This window comes from Lycium barbarum, chromosome 6, assembly GCF_019175385.1.
Source record: "Lycium barbarum isolate Lr01 chromosome 6, ASM1917538v2, whole genome shotgun sequence".
Taxonomy (NCBI): Eukaryota; Viridiplantae; Streptophyta; class Magnoliopsida; order Solanales; family Solanaceae; genus Lycium; species Lycium barbarum.
This window is the reverse complement of record NC_083342.1, coordinates 116,983,969-117,003,167: the sequence shown is the minus strand read 5'-3', so window position 1 is coordinate 117,003,167 and position 19,199 is coordinate 116,983,969. Positions and strand designations below refer to the sequence as shown.

At 33.8% G+C, this 19,199-nt stretch overlaps 2 protein-coding genes across 5 annotated transcripts; one reads left to right on the top strand and one right to left on the bottom strand.

Annotated features, from left to right (window-relative positions):
* Positions 1-584: 584 nt before the first annotated feature.
* Positions 585-7,511, bottom strand: LOC132645762 (3-hydroxyisobutyryl-CoA hydrolase-like protein 1, mitochondrial). Of its 3 annotated transcripts, none has more exons than XM_060362946.1 (14): positions 7,191-7,506; positions 7,030-7,110; positions 6,814-6,882; positions 6,659-6,722; positions 6,015-6,094; positions 4,712-4,795; positions 3,734-3,818; positions 2,846-2,931; positions 2,614-2,735; positions 2,216-2,276; positions 1,444-1,542; positions 1,255-1,356; positions 1,131-1,172; positions 585-1,025 (listed from the first exon to the last, which is right to left on the bottom strand). In XM_060362946.1, the coding sequence occupies exons 1-14, from the start codon at positions 7,311-7,313 to the stop codon at positions 906-908; spliced, it is 1,218 nt and encodes a 405-aa protein (XP_060218929.1). In that variant the 5' UTR covers positions 7,314-7,506; the 3' UTR covers positions 585-905. The 3 variants fall into 3 exon arrangements, 1 of the variants encoding a protein (XP_060218929.1); XR_009584172.1 differs by having other exon boundaries at positions 899-1,025; positions 1,255-1,346; positions 7,191-7,511; XR_009584173.1 differs by having other exon boundaries at positions 899-1,025; positions 1,255-1,342; positions 7,191-7,511.
* Positions 7,512-14,706: 7,195 nt separating this feature from the next.
* Positions 14,707-18,592, top strand: LOC132645761 (malate dehydrogenase-like). 2 transcript variants are annotated; one of them, XM_060362944.1, is made up of 7 exons: positions 14,707-15,071; positions 16,411-16,569; positions 16,657-16,832; positions 17,156-17,433; positions 17,733-17,868; positions 17,987-18,098; positions 18,271-18,592. In XM_060362944.1, exons 1-7 carry the CDS (start codon positions 15,029-15,031, stop codon positions 18,363-18,365), a joined length of 999 nt encoding a protein of 332 aa, XP_060218927.1. In that variant the 5' UTR covers positions 14,707-15,028; the 3' UTR covers positions 18,366-18,592. The 2 variants fall into 2 exon arrangements, with proteins under 2 accessions (XP_060218927.1, XP_060218928.1); XM_060362945.1 differs by lacking the exon at positions 14,707-15,071 and adding an exon at positions 15,296-15,485.
* The last annotated feature ends 607 nt before the right edge of the window (positions 18,593-19,199 follow it).

Below are 19,199 nucleotides of genomic sequence, written 5' to 3'. Positions count from 1 at the left end.
ACCAACTAATAGACATAGGAGTCCTAAACAGCTTCTAACTACCGAACTAATTGAGTCGGTTTGATAATGAGGGACATTTGATAAGTTTTAATCTCCCTCCATTAAAAGTTAAAAGTTTACTCTATTTATGTGTCATCTCTGTTAATGATAAAATTCTACTAAGGGTACAATGGAAAAAAATAATTAATTACACCTTGAACTTCTACAACGATAAATAATTTGAGGCAACAATCTTTATTAATCACGACAGATAATTTGCGAAGGAGAGTGTCTTAATGAAACGGGAGTCTAACCAAATTAGAAGTTGCAGTGGCTCAAAAATCGAGTTAATTTAACTCTTTTATATACCATTAGAGTTAAGATGACCTGGTAAAAGGTAATTCTCCATAAAAAACTATTTAGGTAATAGAGTAAATAACTTTGCCATGATAAGTTAAAATGCACTGTGTAAAAATTTACACAGCCAGCATACACAAGTTAAATTCTTCCAAGAATCTTCTAAGAAAGGAGGAGATGAAAAAAAAAAAAACATTCAACTCCCTTGAAGTGGGAATAGGGAGGATTTATCCCCATGGCCTACTAGGTAATCACCAAAGTAGGACTGCTTGTTCCAGAAGTTCAGTTTTGGGCCACTAAAATGAAATGTTTGACTTCCTATACTGTCATTGTGCACCATATTACACTTTCTTGCTTTAACAGATATGTATGAAAAGTGCGATTGGCAAGGCATCTCCTTGTCAGTTTCACTATAAGAAAGATCAGATTTGCAAATGCAACAATATCAAGACCGAACTGCTCAATATTTATTCTGTAAAGAAAGATAAATGATATTCACATATTTTCTTTCTCCTTTTTCTATTTTCTTCTGTTAGCTTCAAAGTAGAGTAAGTTGCCCTACCCAAAAATTATGTAAATGCTTCACGCTGCTGCGTAGGTAGCTCCAGTTCAGGTTCAAATGCTGTTAACCGAGAGAAGTACTGATCTACCATGTCATCTGTTACCTTTTCCAAGCTTGGAGGATCCCACTGCACGTTTTAACATAAATTAACAGAACTGTTAGGAAAAGTCGACTGGAAAGATGATCATGATTCATTAAAATAACATATTGGTTCAAAATAGTATCTATTTACCTTAGGGGCAAGATCTCTATCCACAAGCCGTGCACGAACCCCCTGAAAGGAAGATATTGATGCACAGTGATATCATACGTGGAATTTAGCAACTGAGACATTTATTTATTTTGCAAGATATTACCTCACAGAAGTCATTAGTTATTTGTCCAGAGATAGCTTGTACTGACATTCGATACTCACGAAGGAGGCACTGGTCAAGAGTCTGATGTCTACCTTCACGTATCTGATAGAAGGCATTAGTGGACTTTCATCTCACAATTCCCTGGTGGCAGGAAGAGAGAATATTTTATCTGAAAAAAAAAGAACTTACAGATCTCAGTGAAACCTTCAAGCTCAGTGGGGATGTTTGTTGTAGTTTTCTCAATGTTGCAACACACCATGGATCTTGCTTCTTGGCTGCCTCACTCTCCTGAAGAAGTTCAAATTTCATTTTAGAAATGTAAACACACTTGTGCTTCAAAACTTCCACGAGTATAGCAGATTTCAGTGTTTATTATTATTATTATGCGACTGTCAGTATTCCAAAAAACAAGATGAAAATCCGTCTTATTCAAAAGTGCACCCAAAGGTTGCAGACGCAATGAGTCAGCTTATACAATTGTCAAAAATGAGCATCACGAAAGGGCCTTTCCGTGCATTTTATATGAGAAGTTAGGATCTCCACAATATGCTTAGTCAAAGAATGATTGATACAATTTAGTGCAACAACTGCAGTAGGAGCGCAGAGTGGGCTGATCAATGATCCTTGTTTTTTTTCTTTTGTGATGGCCGAGGTATTAAAAGCAAAGTAATCAGATGCTGAACATTATTGCACCGATCAACTAAATTTTGTTTCTACTATCACCAATGGATGTAGCCTAACAGGCCAATACTTGTTTGGTGAGAGGTGGCAAGTAACTGGTGGAATAATCGAGGTACAAGCAAATTGGCAGAGACACCACTAAAAAAAGGGCAGCCCGGTGCACTAAGATCCCGCTATGCGCGGGGTCCGGGGAAGGGCCGGATCATGATTCTTTTTCTTTCAGAGACCTTTTCAGTATATTTGGGAAACATGTACACACACAGAGGAACTATATTCTCACCAAAGCATCAATAATTTCTTCGACTGTGTCATGGCCGAAACATTTATCAAGAGTTTCAATCCTAAAGAAGGAGAAAAGATGAATTAGTTTAAGCATTCAAAAAACGTATCGATCTGCAAGCAAGATCACACACAACTTGATAAGATAACTTTTTTAAAAAAAGGTTAAAGAACAAGACTAAATACAAAGACCAAAAGATAAAGATCCATGCGAAGCCACGATAAAAGTAATCAGGAGCCACAAAGTATCAGCAATTATATATGGTTTCAATAAGCCACGGGATATGTTCTATGTCCGATAAGAAATATGAAGGGGGTTTCGTGAAGATGTAGGTAGGGAATCCACCGACTGGCGGTTGTATACATGTCTGATTAACAACCAAAAAAGGTGGCAGGTACCTGTGAAGTACACTTGCTGGATCTGGATGGACAATCTCTCCACAATTTTCAAGAGATCTTTCAATCACTGAGGGATCATCAGTCATCAACGTTCCAAGTTGTTCCTCAATTAAGGGAAGCTTCTGAGATGAGTGGAGAGGGCAGAAAAGAAGTTTCCAGAACTATTGTCAAATAACCCAAATAGGGTGTTGGCACCTAGGTGCAAAACATTAAGCGCAAGTATTAGACTTACTGCACTGTGTGAGTAGTGTGTAGCAAGCCCACAAGTAATCATTTCTGCTCCACTGATCTTATCTCCAGTTAGGGCCAGGTACTCTCCTGCCAAATCGAAAAAACATTTAAATTGCTTTCTTCCATGCTGAATTTTTTTCATTGAGGCAGTAACAAATCTCCAAACAGATGAGAGGGGTAGCATATCAACCAGAAGTTGCAAATCAGCTTCAAGAACTAAAAGCATATTCCACTTGGAACCATAAAACAGTAGTATAGCATAAGACAGGCAGGGTTTACATGTGTGTGCTAAGCTTAACAATTACATGCCATAAAACATGAAGTCATCAAGAGTCAACCATATAAATATAGCCCTACAAGATCTTAGCATGCTTGACTTATCAGTAATATCTAAAAATAAAAGACCTTGTTATTTTAGTCTGAAACAATTTATAAGCTAGACGTAAATAAAGAGAGAGAACCATATATTAATATCATGGTACATAGTGAAATGCAAAAAAAAAAAAAAAAAGGCAGTTCAGACAAATTAACAGATGAAAGCAAAAAGTGAATGCAGGAGTCAAAGTCTAACAGGAGGGAGGCACACAAGCTTACTTCCCGAGGAGACGGGAATAATAAGATGAACTAAATACGCCTAATACAAATATTTTGATAACAAGCATTTAAGAAAGAAAGCGTCCAGATATTGACATGTCTATTTTCCTGGTAGAAAATGAACATCTCCCACGTATAGACTCAACAACCCTAAACTAAGAGAAGTCGGAGGAGGGAAGGATCAGAAAAGTAGTTGCCAGTTAGATAATTCATCATCAAAGATGCTCAGCTCCATGACATGATAAAAGTAACTGATGAATCTGAACCACAGCATAAGATAGGCTAAAGTATTTACCCAAATAACCAGGGAGGCGTGAAAGATAAAATGACGCCCCGGCATCAGGATGGTAACCAATCAATGTTTCTGGTGTGGCAAAAACCTACATGATACAACACCCGATACCCTTAAACTGTGAAAAATCAATAACTTACAACACTTGAAAGACCTATATTAGCACTGTCCAAATTTGATAGACATCTTTTACTTTTGAGTTCAATAAAAAATTCTTTGACTAATTTACCTGCACATTCGTTTAGTTCTTAAGAAATATAAAATCAGATTATAACCTTTTGATAAGACCAAGATATCTTTCGGTTTTTGGATTTTAAAAACGCTAAGCATGTTGTTATAAATCATATATGTATAATGAAACTTCTTCACGGTAAGTCAAAAGATGTTATAATATACAGACATAATTACTACCATTTATTTTTTGGGATAAACGGAAATATCAATATAGAGCCTTTCATTTATGAATAGTAAAGAATGAATTTGATCAAATGAACTCGGTATGAACTCAAACAGATGATAAGGGGGGGGGGGGGGGGGGGGGGGGCAGAAGAGGCAGAGGAAAAGTTTGTTGCACCAGCTCAAACTTCTACCTCAAGAAAACAAATTCAGATAGAAATGAAGCCTAAAATACAGGGGTAGCACATAAACTGACTGACACCTTGACCATCTAAATGAAGGATTCTAGCTCCAGGAGGAGAAAGTATGATTTTTAAGGAAAAATCAATTACTACTTATATCCAGAGAACATGCTTGCACCTTATCTCTTACAGTATAGAACCATCGACATACAACTCATAATTTTCTTATGCAGAACATAAAGTTCATGATACGTGAAGTCACTGCACAGCGATATAAGAATAAGCACAAACGGAACTTCGCATTACTTTGCAATGTAGTCTAGCAATTGTTCGCCTAGGAGAATTAATTTTGAACCAACAAAGGAAAAGCTAAAATAAACAAAACTTGTGATCTTTTCCATACAGTTTTCTCAGTTGCAACACGGAATGTTCCAGGAATTGAGATGCCAGCGCCACCGCCCATGGTAATTCCATTCAAAAGAGCGACCTGCATGGCATCTGAGGTATATCATTCTCTGCTTGGAAACAGTGCCCAGGGACCAGCTAATGTCAACGAAAGTATGATAAGTGGTAATGATTATGCAATAAATGAACTCTTCTAACACGGAATTGAGGAGGTGAGAGAGCAAAGTAACTCAGATCCGAGAGTGTACTAAGAGCTTCTAATCAATAAAATATATAAAGAGACAAAGATGATACTCCTAACTACTATCAAATGCACTCCAGAATTCTGGACTGAAAAAAGACGTTTCATGCGTTTTAGAAGAAACATTTTTATGATTAATAAAAGAACAAAAGACCATATGCTGATGCTGAAAATTTCTTCTGATAAGTAAATTTTAACAAAATGGAGTAGGATATCTACAAAGAATTGGATCAAATCTGCATTTATCCTAGGGTAGAGTCAAATATGTGACAGATTATATTTCCCTCAACAGGCACAGTTAGGAAGATTGTGTAGCAGTTAGCACAAATAAAATAATTATGTTACTATTTTGACTCTAGTAATAAGATCCATCAAACTTTGGCAAGACACATCTAACTCACTGAACACCTTTTTGATCAGAAAGTGATTGGTTTAACTAACCATCAAAATGTTGTCTCCGCAGCATCTTAACCACATTAAGATGGGAGAGAATCCAATTAACGGAACTGAGCTATCTGCTAAAAGATCCAGATATTCCTCTAAATAGTATCCTTAAAACTGTCTGCCAAAAGTATTAGACGTAACAATAAACATTGGTTAATATAGGATGGTAATGTCGATTCTCTTGCTTAGAGAGGCGGAAGCAGTAGCCAAGCCCATATGATAGGTGGTAAAGGAAAGTGTGAAGGGCTAACAGTAAAGGAGATCTACTATATGTGTACTGGATTTAGTAAACGGTGAAATGTCAAACCACAAAAGTTCAATGAACTATTGAAGCTATCAGTGTGACTGATCAAACAAGTACCAAGGGCTTTCAGCAGACTTTTTTTATTCTCTATCTAATAGAACTTCTACATTTTAAAAACTCTTAGGTTCCAAATTTATGACGTGTAAGTCTGGACGCTCACTTAGAATTTATAGGGCACTGGTATCTAGGCATCTAGCAAAGACTAGTTAACACAAACAAAGTTCTTGATACCTATACAAGGAATGGAAACAAAAGAAATTCAAGTCAACAGCTTCTTTTAGTATCTGATGTTCGAAGAATAATAATACTTACATGTGGCTTCAAGTATGTACCAACAACGTATATAAAGTTATAAAGTGTCCAACAGAAGTCTTTACAATCTTGACGATTCCCTGCATCCATCCAATACAAACAATATTAAACAAGACCGGATAAGATTAAATTAAAATCGAGCTAAAAGAAGATTGGAAGCAATAGTTAAGACGCTTGCTGCAGTTATATATCAACGCAGAAACATCTTAATTGTTTCCCAACATAAACAGGCCTACCCCCAAAACAACAGAACATTCTGCTGAACTAGCTTAATTAAGATAATTCACATCTAAACAACCTCACAACCAATTACTTCCTTTGTCCCAATTTATGTGGCATGCTTTCCTTTTTAGTCTATCCCCAAAAAAATGTCCACCTTTCTATATTTAGAAACAATTTAACTTTATGAGATGATTTAGCCACACAAATATCTAAGACTTGTTTTGGACCACAAATTTCAAAAGTCTTCCTTCCTTTCTTAAACTCCGTGTCTAGTCAAACGGTGCCACATAAATTGGGACGGAGGGAGTATATGATTATTGTGTATTGCTAAACGCAGAAGATTCCTCTTACCCTGTATCACTTGTAACGATTATGAGTAAATTCACTGTGAATTACAGGAGTAAAAAATGATGAACCCATACCTTGTTTTAAGAAATTATAAAGAGTGACAATGTCACCACCAGCACAAAATGCCCTGTCACTTCCCTTCAAAGTTAAAGAATAACTCAGTTCTTAACCAGTACAGGTAGAGCAATATAAAAGTTCTTTTCTTTTTTGTCAAATAGAAAAAGTTTACCTTCAATACCAGGAACCCAATATCAGGATCATCTTCCCAATTCTTGTACAGCTTCAGCAACCTTGTCCCCTAAACACAACAGTGTCAAATTTCATTCCCAAAACCAAAACAAGAGCCAATTCAACAAAAAAAAAATACAATTTTCCTTGGTGGGATTAATCAAAATGGCAAAAACAGAAGCAAAAAAGTAAAGGCCTTTAAAGGAAAGAAACTAACAATTGAATGATTGAGGGCATTTAACACATGGGGTCTGTTAAGAATTGCTGTTCTTGAAAAAGCTTTCCCCTCCACTAGCACCTGACAACATGCATCTCATTTTTCATAAAGAATCTTGAAGGGGATTGCCAAAAAAGTGTAATTTTTTTTTCATAACTCACTGTATTTTCGGGTTCATCAACAAGGGCATTGCTATTGACACTGCAAAAGCCTCTAGACTGGGAAACAAAACGGGAATTCTGCAGAAAACGCCTCAAAATAGATGCTGATTTGAAGCTCTGCATATTTCTATCAATAATAGTATTTCTTTATATTGGTAAAGTTGTAGTAATCTTTATCTTCTTTTCTTATACAAAAAGAATAGCTGGAAATTAGAATCACAGATTTCTTTTGACACAAAGGCTCACATTTTTATAAGAGGCAAACTCCAAGAATTCTTTACTTCTCTTACTCCCATCATTTTCCTACAGCGTGTGCTATTAAATTGTTTTTCTTTTTATTACTTCGGCAATTGCCAAGAGTTCTGACCCCTTACGTTTAATATTACGTCCTCGTTCACATATACTAAAAATAAATTTTCATTTTTATTTATCCATTTTAACATATTAAAAAAGACAAAGTTTTTTTTCTTATTTTTCCTTAATATTAATTACTCATTTCTAAATTATTCTTCAAATCTAATGAGACTATACAACAATTAATATGAGTATTATAATAAAATATATATTCTATTTATTGATTCTCCAATAATTCAGGAAGAAGTCATTTGGTTCCAAAAGTTATTTAAGAATGAGAGTCACATTAGCTTAAATGAGAAATACTTAATATCAAATTGTGATATAAAGTTTAGATTACTATTCATAACCAAATATGAGATAAATATAATTACAAATTCTATTTTAAAATTAATATTCTAATTTTGATAACAAAACATGAAGAATCCTTGCATGAAGACAAATTGAGGAAGCAAAGTGAGTGAATCAGCTCCATTGTATGTGACCAACCAAAATTCTTCCGTCACGGAACTTCTTGGAATTCCTTGTTTTTTAATCACATTGGGAAAACTATTAAAGTTGGAGTAAGAAAAATAATGAGGTTTTGAGCTCGCACTCATTATATGTTAATGCCTTTCATTAATACCACCAAATTAGTGATGAAGTCACGAATTTTAGTAACATTACAAGAAAAAAATGAAAAAAATACAACAACGTCATTGATGTTCGGCCTAAAATGCATATATTTACTTATTGTTTGTCTCACATTTTAGTATTTTTAATTGTCTTTTGAGTATTGATTATATTTAATTGTGCTTAATATTATATATTTATAATATAGGAATAAAGCAGTATAAAGATGAAGAAATTTAGAGCAAAATTAATAAAAAGCGGAACAAAAAGAAAGAGGAAAAGAGTGGGGACAAAGAGGGAGACATTCCCTAAACTTTGTCTCTCGAGCTAAAGACAAACATAAATGACTACAAAGGCAGACCCAGGATTTGAGCGCAACGGGGGCACCATCATCTTTAGCGTGCCAAAATTACTAACGATAAAGTTAGGCGTGCGACTCTTAAAAAACTTATCGGTTACAATAGCAAAGTACAAACTTCAATATTATCAAATATAATTAATTTGGTACTAATATAATAAAAGTACATCATCAACTCATACTTGAACTTGACGCGTTTTCATTTTTTGAAAATGGTCAATAATAGATAGCATCATTGCTTACAGTTGCAGACACTTTCTTCTCAAAGTAACAAACTAAACAATTATTTAAAAAAAAATCACTAATAGTACTTCGTAATTCATATTAGGCTCATTATCATCATTATATTATTTAAAAGAGGATAAATAACCAATAAACTTCTCCCAAATCCATTTGAAAAATAAAAACAAACCTGACTTTTCAAGACCTTAAGTTGATTGTACAAAATCCCAAGTTAAAAAATATGATAAGATTTTAGGGCTTAGTATAAGATAATAATTTTTTTAATTAAATTAAATCTATAAAGTTATGTATTCCTCAATCCCTATTAATTAAATACTATTATATAATTATATAATAAGTAATCTATATTAATCACTGAAAAAGAAGGGAAAGCTTTACCGTAAGAGAAGTCCGATCGTTGGCTCGAATTCGATTGCCGGAGAAATTAATGAATATAGACAATAGATTCGACTATGGATGATGTTCCTAACTTAATGGTTTATGAGAAACTTGATAATGGAAGAATGGAAGAAGGGTTTGAGAATGGAGAGAGACTAAAGGAGTTTCTTTTTGCTTATTACATTGGGAAAAGATGAGTGAGAAGTGGAAAAAGATCAATTGAAATTTGGGGCTTTTGGGGGAGCGATTTAATGAAAAAGTAAAATGGGAGGGGCACTAAACAATAAAAAGATTAAAAAAAAAACTGCATTAAATGCAGGTTTGTATAGTAGTTTACTGCACAATTTTAAAATAATAATAATTGTAGGAGCTGAGATTCAAATATGGGTCGCGACCGGTGAGCGGTAGCTCAGGGGCACTCCTACCAACTCAACTACTTTAGCAATTATGTTTGAGGGATCTTTTTAAAATATATGATAGTTTTTCAAGGTAAATGAATATATGTATATAGGGTTTTTTCCGAAGTTACAGCGGGCACGTGTCCCCCCACCCTTCAAGGTGGGTCCGCCCCTGACTACAAAGGCAGCAATTAGAGTTTGAGTTGAAAACATACCTGATTCTTTGGACGAGCAACAAATGACGAGAAAAATTGTTCACTGGAATTTTGTCCGTGCGCGACGCGGGGGAGAAAAATTGTTCACTAGAATTTTGGTCATGTGCGACACATCACACAATGTGGCCCACGTCGCTCCAAGCTTATTTTCAGCAGTTTTTACCGATCCGAGTTGGAATTGGTTTTTAAAAGCCCAAACCTTTTGGTACCCTATAAATACATATTCTACACAATTTTTACATAACTTTAGACCTAGAGAGAGCTTGAGGCTGTAGTGGAGGTCGTAGTTACAGGATTTTACCTTCTCTTCATTATAGTACTCATTTTTACGTTTTTATTCGGATGATTTCTTATTTTTCCTCCATATCTATGTGGAGCTAAACTCTTTAGTTCTAGGGTTTTGACTCAAACATGAAAGTTGACGTTTTATTATTTTTTACATCTATTGGTTTTCCATCTTTGATATTATTTGTTTATTCTTGGTTTTGATTGTTTGATTATTTGATGAAATAGTTGAAAATTATCTGTGACGTGTGAATTGAACTTGGGAACCGGAATTTGCATGCATAATAAGAATAAATAGAGCTTGTTCGAATAATTATTTCGCTAATGAGGATAAGAATATACCCTTTAGCCTTGCTTAGTTGAATACGGAGTTATAAATGCGTTCTTGTTATTTTCTGATGACCATAGGAATATAGGCATTAGAGTAACATCTACAGGCTTGTGAACAACTCGGAAGATACTCATAAAGCAATAATCAACCCGTCTACTAGTAACCTAGGAAATAAAATAGATGTACGATTAGAAAACTCAACTCGATTATTAGTGGTCATAGCCCTAGATTTATCTCTTCTCTGATAAAAACATGTTCTTTCTTGGTTGAAGTTCATTATTTTCTTTCTTTTATTTTTAGTTAGTTGATAATTATATCTTTGAATTTTACTTCTTGTATAGATAATTAGGATCGTTTCATTTAGCCGATGGTTAAGCACAAGTCTCTGTGGGTACGATATCTAGACTTCAATCCTATATTACTTGTACGACCATGTATACTTGCGTGTGCGTTTGGGAGCAATAAGTTTTTGACGTCGTTGCCGGGGAACAACAGGGTTTATGCTCGCACTCATTGTATGTGTGTGCCTTTCATTAATACCACCAAATTAGTGACGAAGTCACGATTTCTAGTAACATTACATATTTTTTTTTTTTAAAAAAAACAATTTTAAAGAAAAAAAATACAACAATGTCACACTTAGAATTTGAACGTGTAATTGAATCACTTTTATCATTACACTAAAAGTTTTTTCTTATATCAATAAATTCAACAATTTATACAAAATAAAATATTTGTACACCTATACAGTACTGTATAATATTTCAACAAAGATACGCGATTGAATCTCCTTCATTATATATGACTCAGGCTTGCCCTAGATTGTAAGGAGTGGCGGATCCAGAAATTTTGGTAAGGTTGTTCAAATATTGACGAGTATATAATTTTTTTTCCGATGAATGAGTGCAACAAATTATTTAACATCATCACTGCACACTGGCCTAAAAATTTATGATCCATTTGATTTCATAAGTTATTCTCGATAAATTTCATTGCTAGAAAACTGTTACGGTGCTTACAGTTTCAAATGACAGCAACAACATATCCAGTTTACATAATCCCACAAGTGGAGAACGACAAGGGTCATTCCGAGAATGTTACAAAGCGAGAGATAATGACTAATTAATATTCTTTGGGAAAAATAAAAAAGAGAACAAAGTTGGATAATTAAAATGTTCATAGGAGCAATTAAAAAAAAAAAAAAAAGTGGTTGCTAACTTGCTATTAGATCTCGTTTTCTTTTTAACAATACGTCTTCTTCTTTTCTAGGAAATAGCAAAGAAAGAAAAAAGACTAAAGGAGCTTCAACAAATGAGTCCAAGGTAACTCTAAACCAACATAGGAATAAACCAAATGCAAATCATAACTCAAATACAAATAATTTTAGTCGGAACAATGAAGAAAATAAGTGCAAATACAAATCAACCAAGTAACTTAAGACATTGTTTGTATGTTTCTTTTAAAGAAAGAAGATGACTAGCGTTTGACGCAAACTTAAATCATGAATTTTAGGTAAAGTTGAACACCCTTTACCTCTAAGCTATCTATCTCAATTATTTTAGGGGTATTCAAAATTTAATTCGTATCCAACTAACTATAATACCTAATCCATATACTAGTACTATTTTTCAGCCAAGAGTGTGCAAGTGACCACCCTTGGCCATGAGTGGCTCCGCCATTGATTGTAAGTATTGGTGATAGAGACTTCTCCTTTATTCCATTTTATGTGAAGGTGTTACTGTTTTGAGAGTCAAACAATTTTTTCTTTCACTATATTTTTCTCAATTTTTATCACTAGCTATGTTGACTTGTAATACTTTTGTGTGATTTGCAGATATGTAAATTTTATCTTTTAAAATCAGAAAAATTTATATACGGATTCATAGTCAAAGTTAAATGATCTCATACTCCGAACTCTTTCACATAAATCGAGACAGAGAGAATAATAGTTTTATTTATTAGGAGTAACTCTATCAGAAACAGTCTTCCCGTCATAAAAATAAGAGTGAGGTCTGCGTACATCTTATCCTCTTCAAACCCCACTCTTAAGATTACACTGATTATGTTGTTGTTTGTTGGAGTAACTGAGATTTTTTGTTATTGTCGTTGGACTTTTTTTATTTCTATATTTATGTTTTTTGTATTAGAAATGATAAACCTATATACAGAAAATATAGGAAATATGAAAAATGACACGTTCTTAATGAGATCTAAATACTCTACCTAACTCCCATTTATAATTCGTAAGACTAGTCGATTTCATATGCCTTGGCTACATATTACTATAATTTTATGTATTGTTTGTTCTGATCTCATTATCTAGATGGTATGATTTTATCTTACGTGGGTGATAAGGTCTTATCAACTTTCAAATCCAAATGTCGTTGTCAATTAATAATCTCGCACACTAACGTAGTTCATTCATAAATGAAAAAATTTGCCCAATGGAACTGTTATTTTTCTAATGTTTTATGCTTTATATAATAAGTTAGAACTTCTCATTTTAGATACAACCAAAAAGTTGGCAAGGCCATAACGACCTAAATATTTAATCCTACGTATAATGCTAGCTTGGCCATGGTCCATATCTATCTTATAAGGTCTTGAACGTGCAAACACGTGATGATTAGAAATATTTTCCAAGCCATTTAATGACATATTATCTTGCGTCAAACTTCTTACATCTGATTAGAGCTATATGATAGTATTAAATACCTAGCCCTCTTCAATTATTCATTCGTGTTTATAGATGAAAAAAAAAAACTTTCATTTCTATTGTTTTGTTTCCGGTGAAATTACGATAAAATGAATACTAGTAACTAATTATTCCAAAGAAAAGCCTAAAATGATTCTGAAAAAAAAAAACAAAACAAAAAAAAACAATGAAGTTAGTAATCAATTTAATATGAATTCTATATTTGATAATTTTAGTGTAAATGATGAAAATTATATATTGTTCAAAAACTTATATATGATCGACGACAATAGGAATCAAACTTAATTTGAATTCTTTGGTGAATGTTCCGCACGAAAGACAAAGAAGAATAGAAAAATAGGATAATTTTCTTCTTTATATCTTTGTTGTTTAAACGTTTATATCAATAAGATATTTGTTTACTCAATCTTATGTTTTTAGTGAAGAGAAAAGATTGATGTCTATTTTATTTCTGTTTTTAAATAATTTATTTAGTAAAATTTAATATATGAAGAGAAAAAAAAGGCGCATCAAATAGAAGAAGAACAGAGGAAGTGATAAATTTGACCAGCTCTTTTTTTCTTTTTTTTTTCTTTTTGGGCATAGCCGTCCGATTAAATACTTTTCATTTTAGATCTTATGATTAAATATCGAAGCTATTGGGACCAATAAGTTTTGGATCTCAATTGAAATATGATGATTAATCCACCCAACTTAATTAAATTTATATTTAGCTACTCGCCACATCTAGATTAGGTGAAGTCTGACTTTATAATCTGTTTCAGTACACGTTGAAAATTGTGTTTTTACTAATCAACTTTTATCGAAATATAGTTTTAATCTAGATTAAGGTTGCTCCATAATAAATAGTTAAAAGATAAGCTTCTTTAATTTATACATACCCGATATTATAATTCAGAAATTTAGTCTACTTAATTGAATCTAATAACAAAGATTAAGTGAATCAGAAGTAACAACCAAAATAACCTATTAAACATGTAAGTTGTAACTGTTTTAATAAAAGACGCGTGCGCAAGCTGCGGCATTTTGGTAGGGAAAGATGAGGCATAAGCTGTAGAGATGTAACTTCCATGGATCTTTATAATTTTGCTGATTGACATATATTCACATAAAGGAAAAAGGTTTAAATTTGCCCTTTAAACTTTGGGAAAGGTTTAAGTTTACAGCTTGTTTGGATGGTTATAATCTATTATATTGTTTTGTGTTGTTAGTTTAAATACAATATTTATTTTTATAGTTACTTAAATTTTATTTTTGTATCATTAAATCCATCGTTACGTAAAGACGAAAAGTCCCATTTTATTTATAAAACGATCGATTTGATGTTATCGCGTCGTTACCTTACTTATCTTTTCTCCTTTTGTTGTTACTTATTATCTAGTAATTATATGTTATCCTTTATCGTACAGTTTTATGATAGTTATACACCGTATCCTACTTTTCTCGTAGGTTTATCCTTCAAATTGTTGATGTCTAATTAACATGATGTAACAACAAGAAACAATACAATCTATCCAAACGTTGTAATCATCAAAATAAACAATACAATATAATAAATACAACACAATTGATATAATACGATACATTATGAAACCACATGTAACAACCATCCAAACAAAGTGTTACCAACGGATAGAAATTTGGCTCATCCATACCTTCACCATTACAGTTTTGGCTCGAAATTGCCCTTTGTTCTGTAAAGTTTAAAGGGTACATTAATCTGAACCTTTTAACTAGTGCTGTGCCAAGTCCATGAGGCATCAACTAACATGCAGCTTTTCCTGTGACTGCAACAACTGCTTTTGATGGCCACCTCCTATAATCGTGGAAACGTGTCCCTATAATTTTCCACGGGCTTCAATATACCTTAACATTGTAAAATCATAGTACTAAGTAAAAAATTTAACATTGATCACATTGTCTACTCAGGCTCTGCAATTTTTCAACCATGGCAAAACAACCCACTAGAGTTCTTGTCACTGGAGCAGCCGGTACGATTTTAAAAATATGTTTTACACCATTATCATATATAGGCTATAGCCATTAGTACTCATTTTGATATTGTATCAGGTTCTTTTCTTGACATGGATGTGTTACTATTCTATTTCATAGCTTGTGGATTTTGTCTTTGGCATTTGATTGGGTTGCCTTGTCTTCAAAGTCTTTCTTTTTTGTGTGTGAAAATTTCCTTTAAATCACACGGGGTCTCATGTTAACAGTACCTAATTGCGATTATTGTGTGAATTTTCTCTAAGTTTAAGAAATAATGGAATATTTGGGATCAATTGAAAAGCCTCTTGTTTTGTTGGGTTGTGCGTATTTGTCATGGAAGATTGTTCGGCACATATGGAGCTTCTTGAATATAGAGAAGGATCCCATTACAGTACTTGTTACTGGCGCTGCAGGCATGTTATATTCATTATATTGCTGCATTTATTTTCTATTTTATGAACTTTTTATTTTATTTTATTTATTCTGTCTTGGTAATCACATAGGAGTACTATATTTGACAAGAATATGGCTATAAGATTTTGGTAGTGCTTGGCCAATTGATAAATCTAGATATAGTCATAGTGGTTTAGCCATATGTTAAACTCATATAACCAGATTAAAACAGATTTGTTGGGCCTTTGTACTTTGACTATCTTATTTATCTATGGTAGCTAATGCTCCTTTCTTTTCGGACTGTTTTATCATGACTTTCTCACTTTTGTTATTCCTCGTTTTCATATTGTTTTTGATATGCTTGTCCCTATCTGACTTTTTGTCTTGTTTTCCTCTCTTGAGCCGAGGCTCTTTCGGAAACAGCCGCCCTACCTTTCAAGGTGGGGGTTAGGTCTACGTACACTCTACCCTCCCCAAACTCCACATTGTGGGATTCTACTGGGCTTCTTGTTGTTGTTGTTGTTGTATAAGAAGTTCGAAATGTGGACCTTGTTGATCGGTAATTTAGGATTTAGAGAATTAGCACATGTGATATTGTGAAAAAAAGAAAGAAAAAAAAGGCTGGTAGTTGTGGCAAAACATTCAAGAACCACAAAATAACAACTATGCTCAATCCCAAGCAGTTTTGGGTCGGCTATATGAATCCTCACAGTTCACGTCACTTCATTTAAGTCCGTCACAGTCCAATATGATGCCTAAACATTCAGATTCTAAATAATTTTTGGTCCTTTAATCTGTCCTTTTTAGAACTTTAGTAGGGTATAAGATGAGTACTGTGTCTGTATGTTGATGCTTCCTGTTGGTTTGAACTCCTTGTAATAGGTCATGTTGGTGAAAATATATATCTTCATTTTACTTTTCAAGTAATTGTATTTTTACCAACAGGTCAAATTGGATATGCTCTTGTTCCGATGATTGCTAGAGGAGCCATGTTAGGCCTTGATCAACCTGTTATCATACACATGCTTGATATTGAACCTGCTGCTGAGGCCTTGAAAGGAGTTAAAATGGAATTGATTGATGCAGCTTTTCCTCTTCTCAAAGGTAAAATACATTAAGAAAAAAAAAGCTTCAGGTGGCCACTTTTACTTTCTTACTTTGTTAAATTTATCGAATATTATTGTTCTATAGACATTGTTGCTACCACGGATGCTGTTGAAGCTTGTAAAGGCGTCAATGTTGCTGTTATGGTTGGTGGATTTCCACGAAAAGAAGGGATGGAAAGAAAGGACGTCATGTCAAAAAATGTTTCAATTTACAAGGCACAAGCCTCTGCCTTAGAGCAGCATGCTGCTCCTGATTGCAAGGTAAGAAAATTTTGTTATCCAATGTATAATACATTAAGACAAAATGAACTCAAGGTTTCTTATTATCTTTGATTGGCTTAGTTCATTTTGGTTTAACTCAATGGAGTAATTAATAAAACTCTGAGACTTTAGGCTAGTAGCAGCTACTCTTTTTTTTATGTTAACACAGGTCACTAGCTGTTTATTTATTTTCCAATCAAATTGATGATCCTCAATCACATAATAGTGCACCGGATTTCGTCCATCTTAGGTCCAAAAAAGGCAATTATCTATGGAACGTTACAGAAAATTGACATGCTTATCGTGGTCTCCGGTTGGTGCAGGTTTTGGTTGTTGCTAACCCAGCTAACACCAATGCACTTATTTTGAAAGAATTTGCCCCTTCCATCCCGGCGAAAAACATAACTTGCCTAACAAGGCTTGATCACAACAGAGCTTTAGGTCAGGTTTCAGAGAGGCTAAATGTTCATGTTGGTGACGTAAAGAATGTGATAATATGGGGAAATCACTCTTCAAGTCAGTATCCAGATGTGAATCATGCAACTGTGAAAACCGCTGCCGGAGAAAAGCCTGTCAGAGAACTTGTTGCTGATGATCAATGGTAAAATGCTCTACACCGTCAAGTCTTATTTTCAGATCCTTTAAAGCTTTAGGCAGACGACGTACTCTTACTGTTACTGTAAAGGCTAGACACTAAACAAAGCTTTATCACATGTTGAATATTACAACGTAAAAATGTAGAAAGGTTATAGGGACGAGTGTGAATATTACATCATAAAAATGATGCATACTATCCATCAATTTGCAACTGATCTAGTGGGATGTTTTGTTAGCTCAATTATATCATTGAATTCAAAATAAGATCAAATCAGTAATAATAAGGTTCCCAATGAATGTTAGGTTAAACACAGAATTCATCACCACAGTGCAGCAGCGAGGAGCGGCCATCATAAAAGCTCGAAAGCTATCAAGTGCATTGTCTGCTGCTAGCTCAGCTTGTGATCATATACGTGATTGGGTTCTCGGCACTCCAAAGGTTCAGTATCTCCATTTTTTGTTGTTCATTATAGTTATAATACTTACATCTATAAAATGCATGCCACTTTTCTGTTCTCTTGCCATCAGACTAAATGTTCCTTACATCTTTTGTTCAGGGGACATGGGTGTCAATGGGGGTTTATTCTGATGGATCTTATGGCATCCCAGCTGGCTTAATATACTCTTTCCCAGTTACTTGTGAGAAAGGAGAATGGTCAATCGTGCAAGGTTAGTTCCTCCTCATTCATGGTCAATTTAGTTTCTTCCTTGTAAAATTTTAGTACCCAATGTAGTGAATACCACACCTGGTTTAGGCTTTCTGGCAAACTGAATTTGTTTCATAGTATTTTACGTTTAATTAAACAAGAAATCAATTGATTACTCTTATGTTTTTATGCAGGTCTGAAGATAGATGAGTTTTCAAGGGCCAAGATGGATGCGACCGCAAAGGAGTTGGTTGAGGAAAAAGCCTTGGCATATTCATGCCTCAACTGAAAGCACGATTAGTTCTGCATATCGAGGGAAATAAACGATGGAAGATGAATGAAATAAATCGAATCTTCAGTTAATTGTTACTCCTACTTATATGTTGAATCATCTTTCTACTTAGATAATATGCTCCTTATCAATTCTCTCTTGTAACCAATTACTCTTTTCTTCTTTCCTATGCTCAGCTTGAAGATTGAATACTATAATTTGCTCACTTCTCAAGTTTGGTTCTACTTTGGTGTCTGTTGAATAAGAGGAATATATATATGTACACCTAAACTATTAGCAGTTCTAATTACTCTCTCGACTTGGCTATTTGATAAGCCTTTATTCTTGGATGATCTCATTCCAAGGAAGTGACATACATGCATTGTCACGCGATTTTTCTGTCAAGGTACATTTTTTACAAAATAAAAGTATACTTTTACCTTTTTAAAATCCATTAATTCTAAATCATCTTTTTCCGGGTCAAATGAATAAAAAAACTTGGTTGAAATTTCATTATTTAGGCTACATTTTCTTATTTTCTAGCCCAACTATCCTTGCTGGCAAAACCCAACTTCAACTCCAGAAAACAGTCAGCTAGATCCAACTTACAGTTATCATTAACATAACTACATAAGTAATGAACTGGGATTCCAATTTCCGCATATGTGACTTTGAAGCTAGTTTTGTACACATGCCAACGGCAGCTGACCCTAATTTTCACAGGTTGTCCCTTTTGAACAATTATTTACATAGTAACAAATAACCCCTTTTTATGATCTTTTGCAATTTATGAATCTATAAAACTAATCTAAAATTCTTTTGAGCAAACTAAAATTTTTACGAGAAACATTA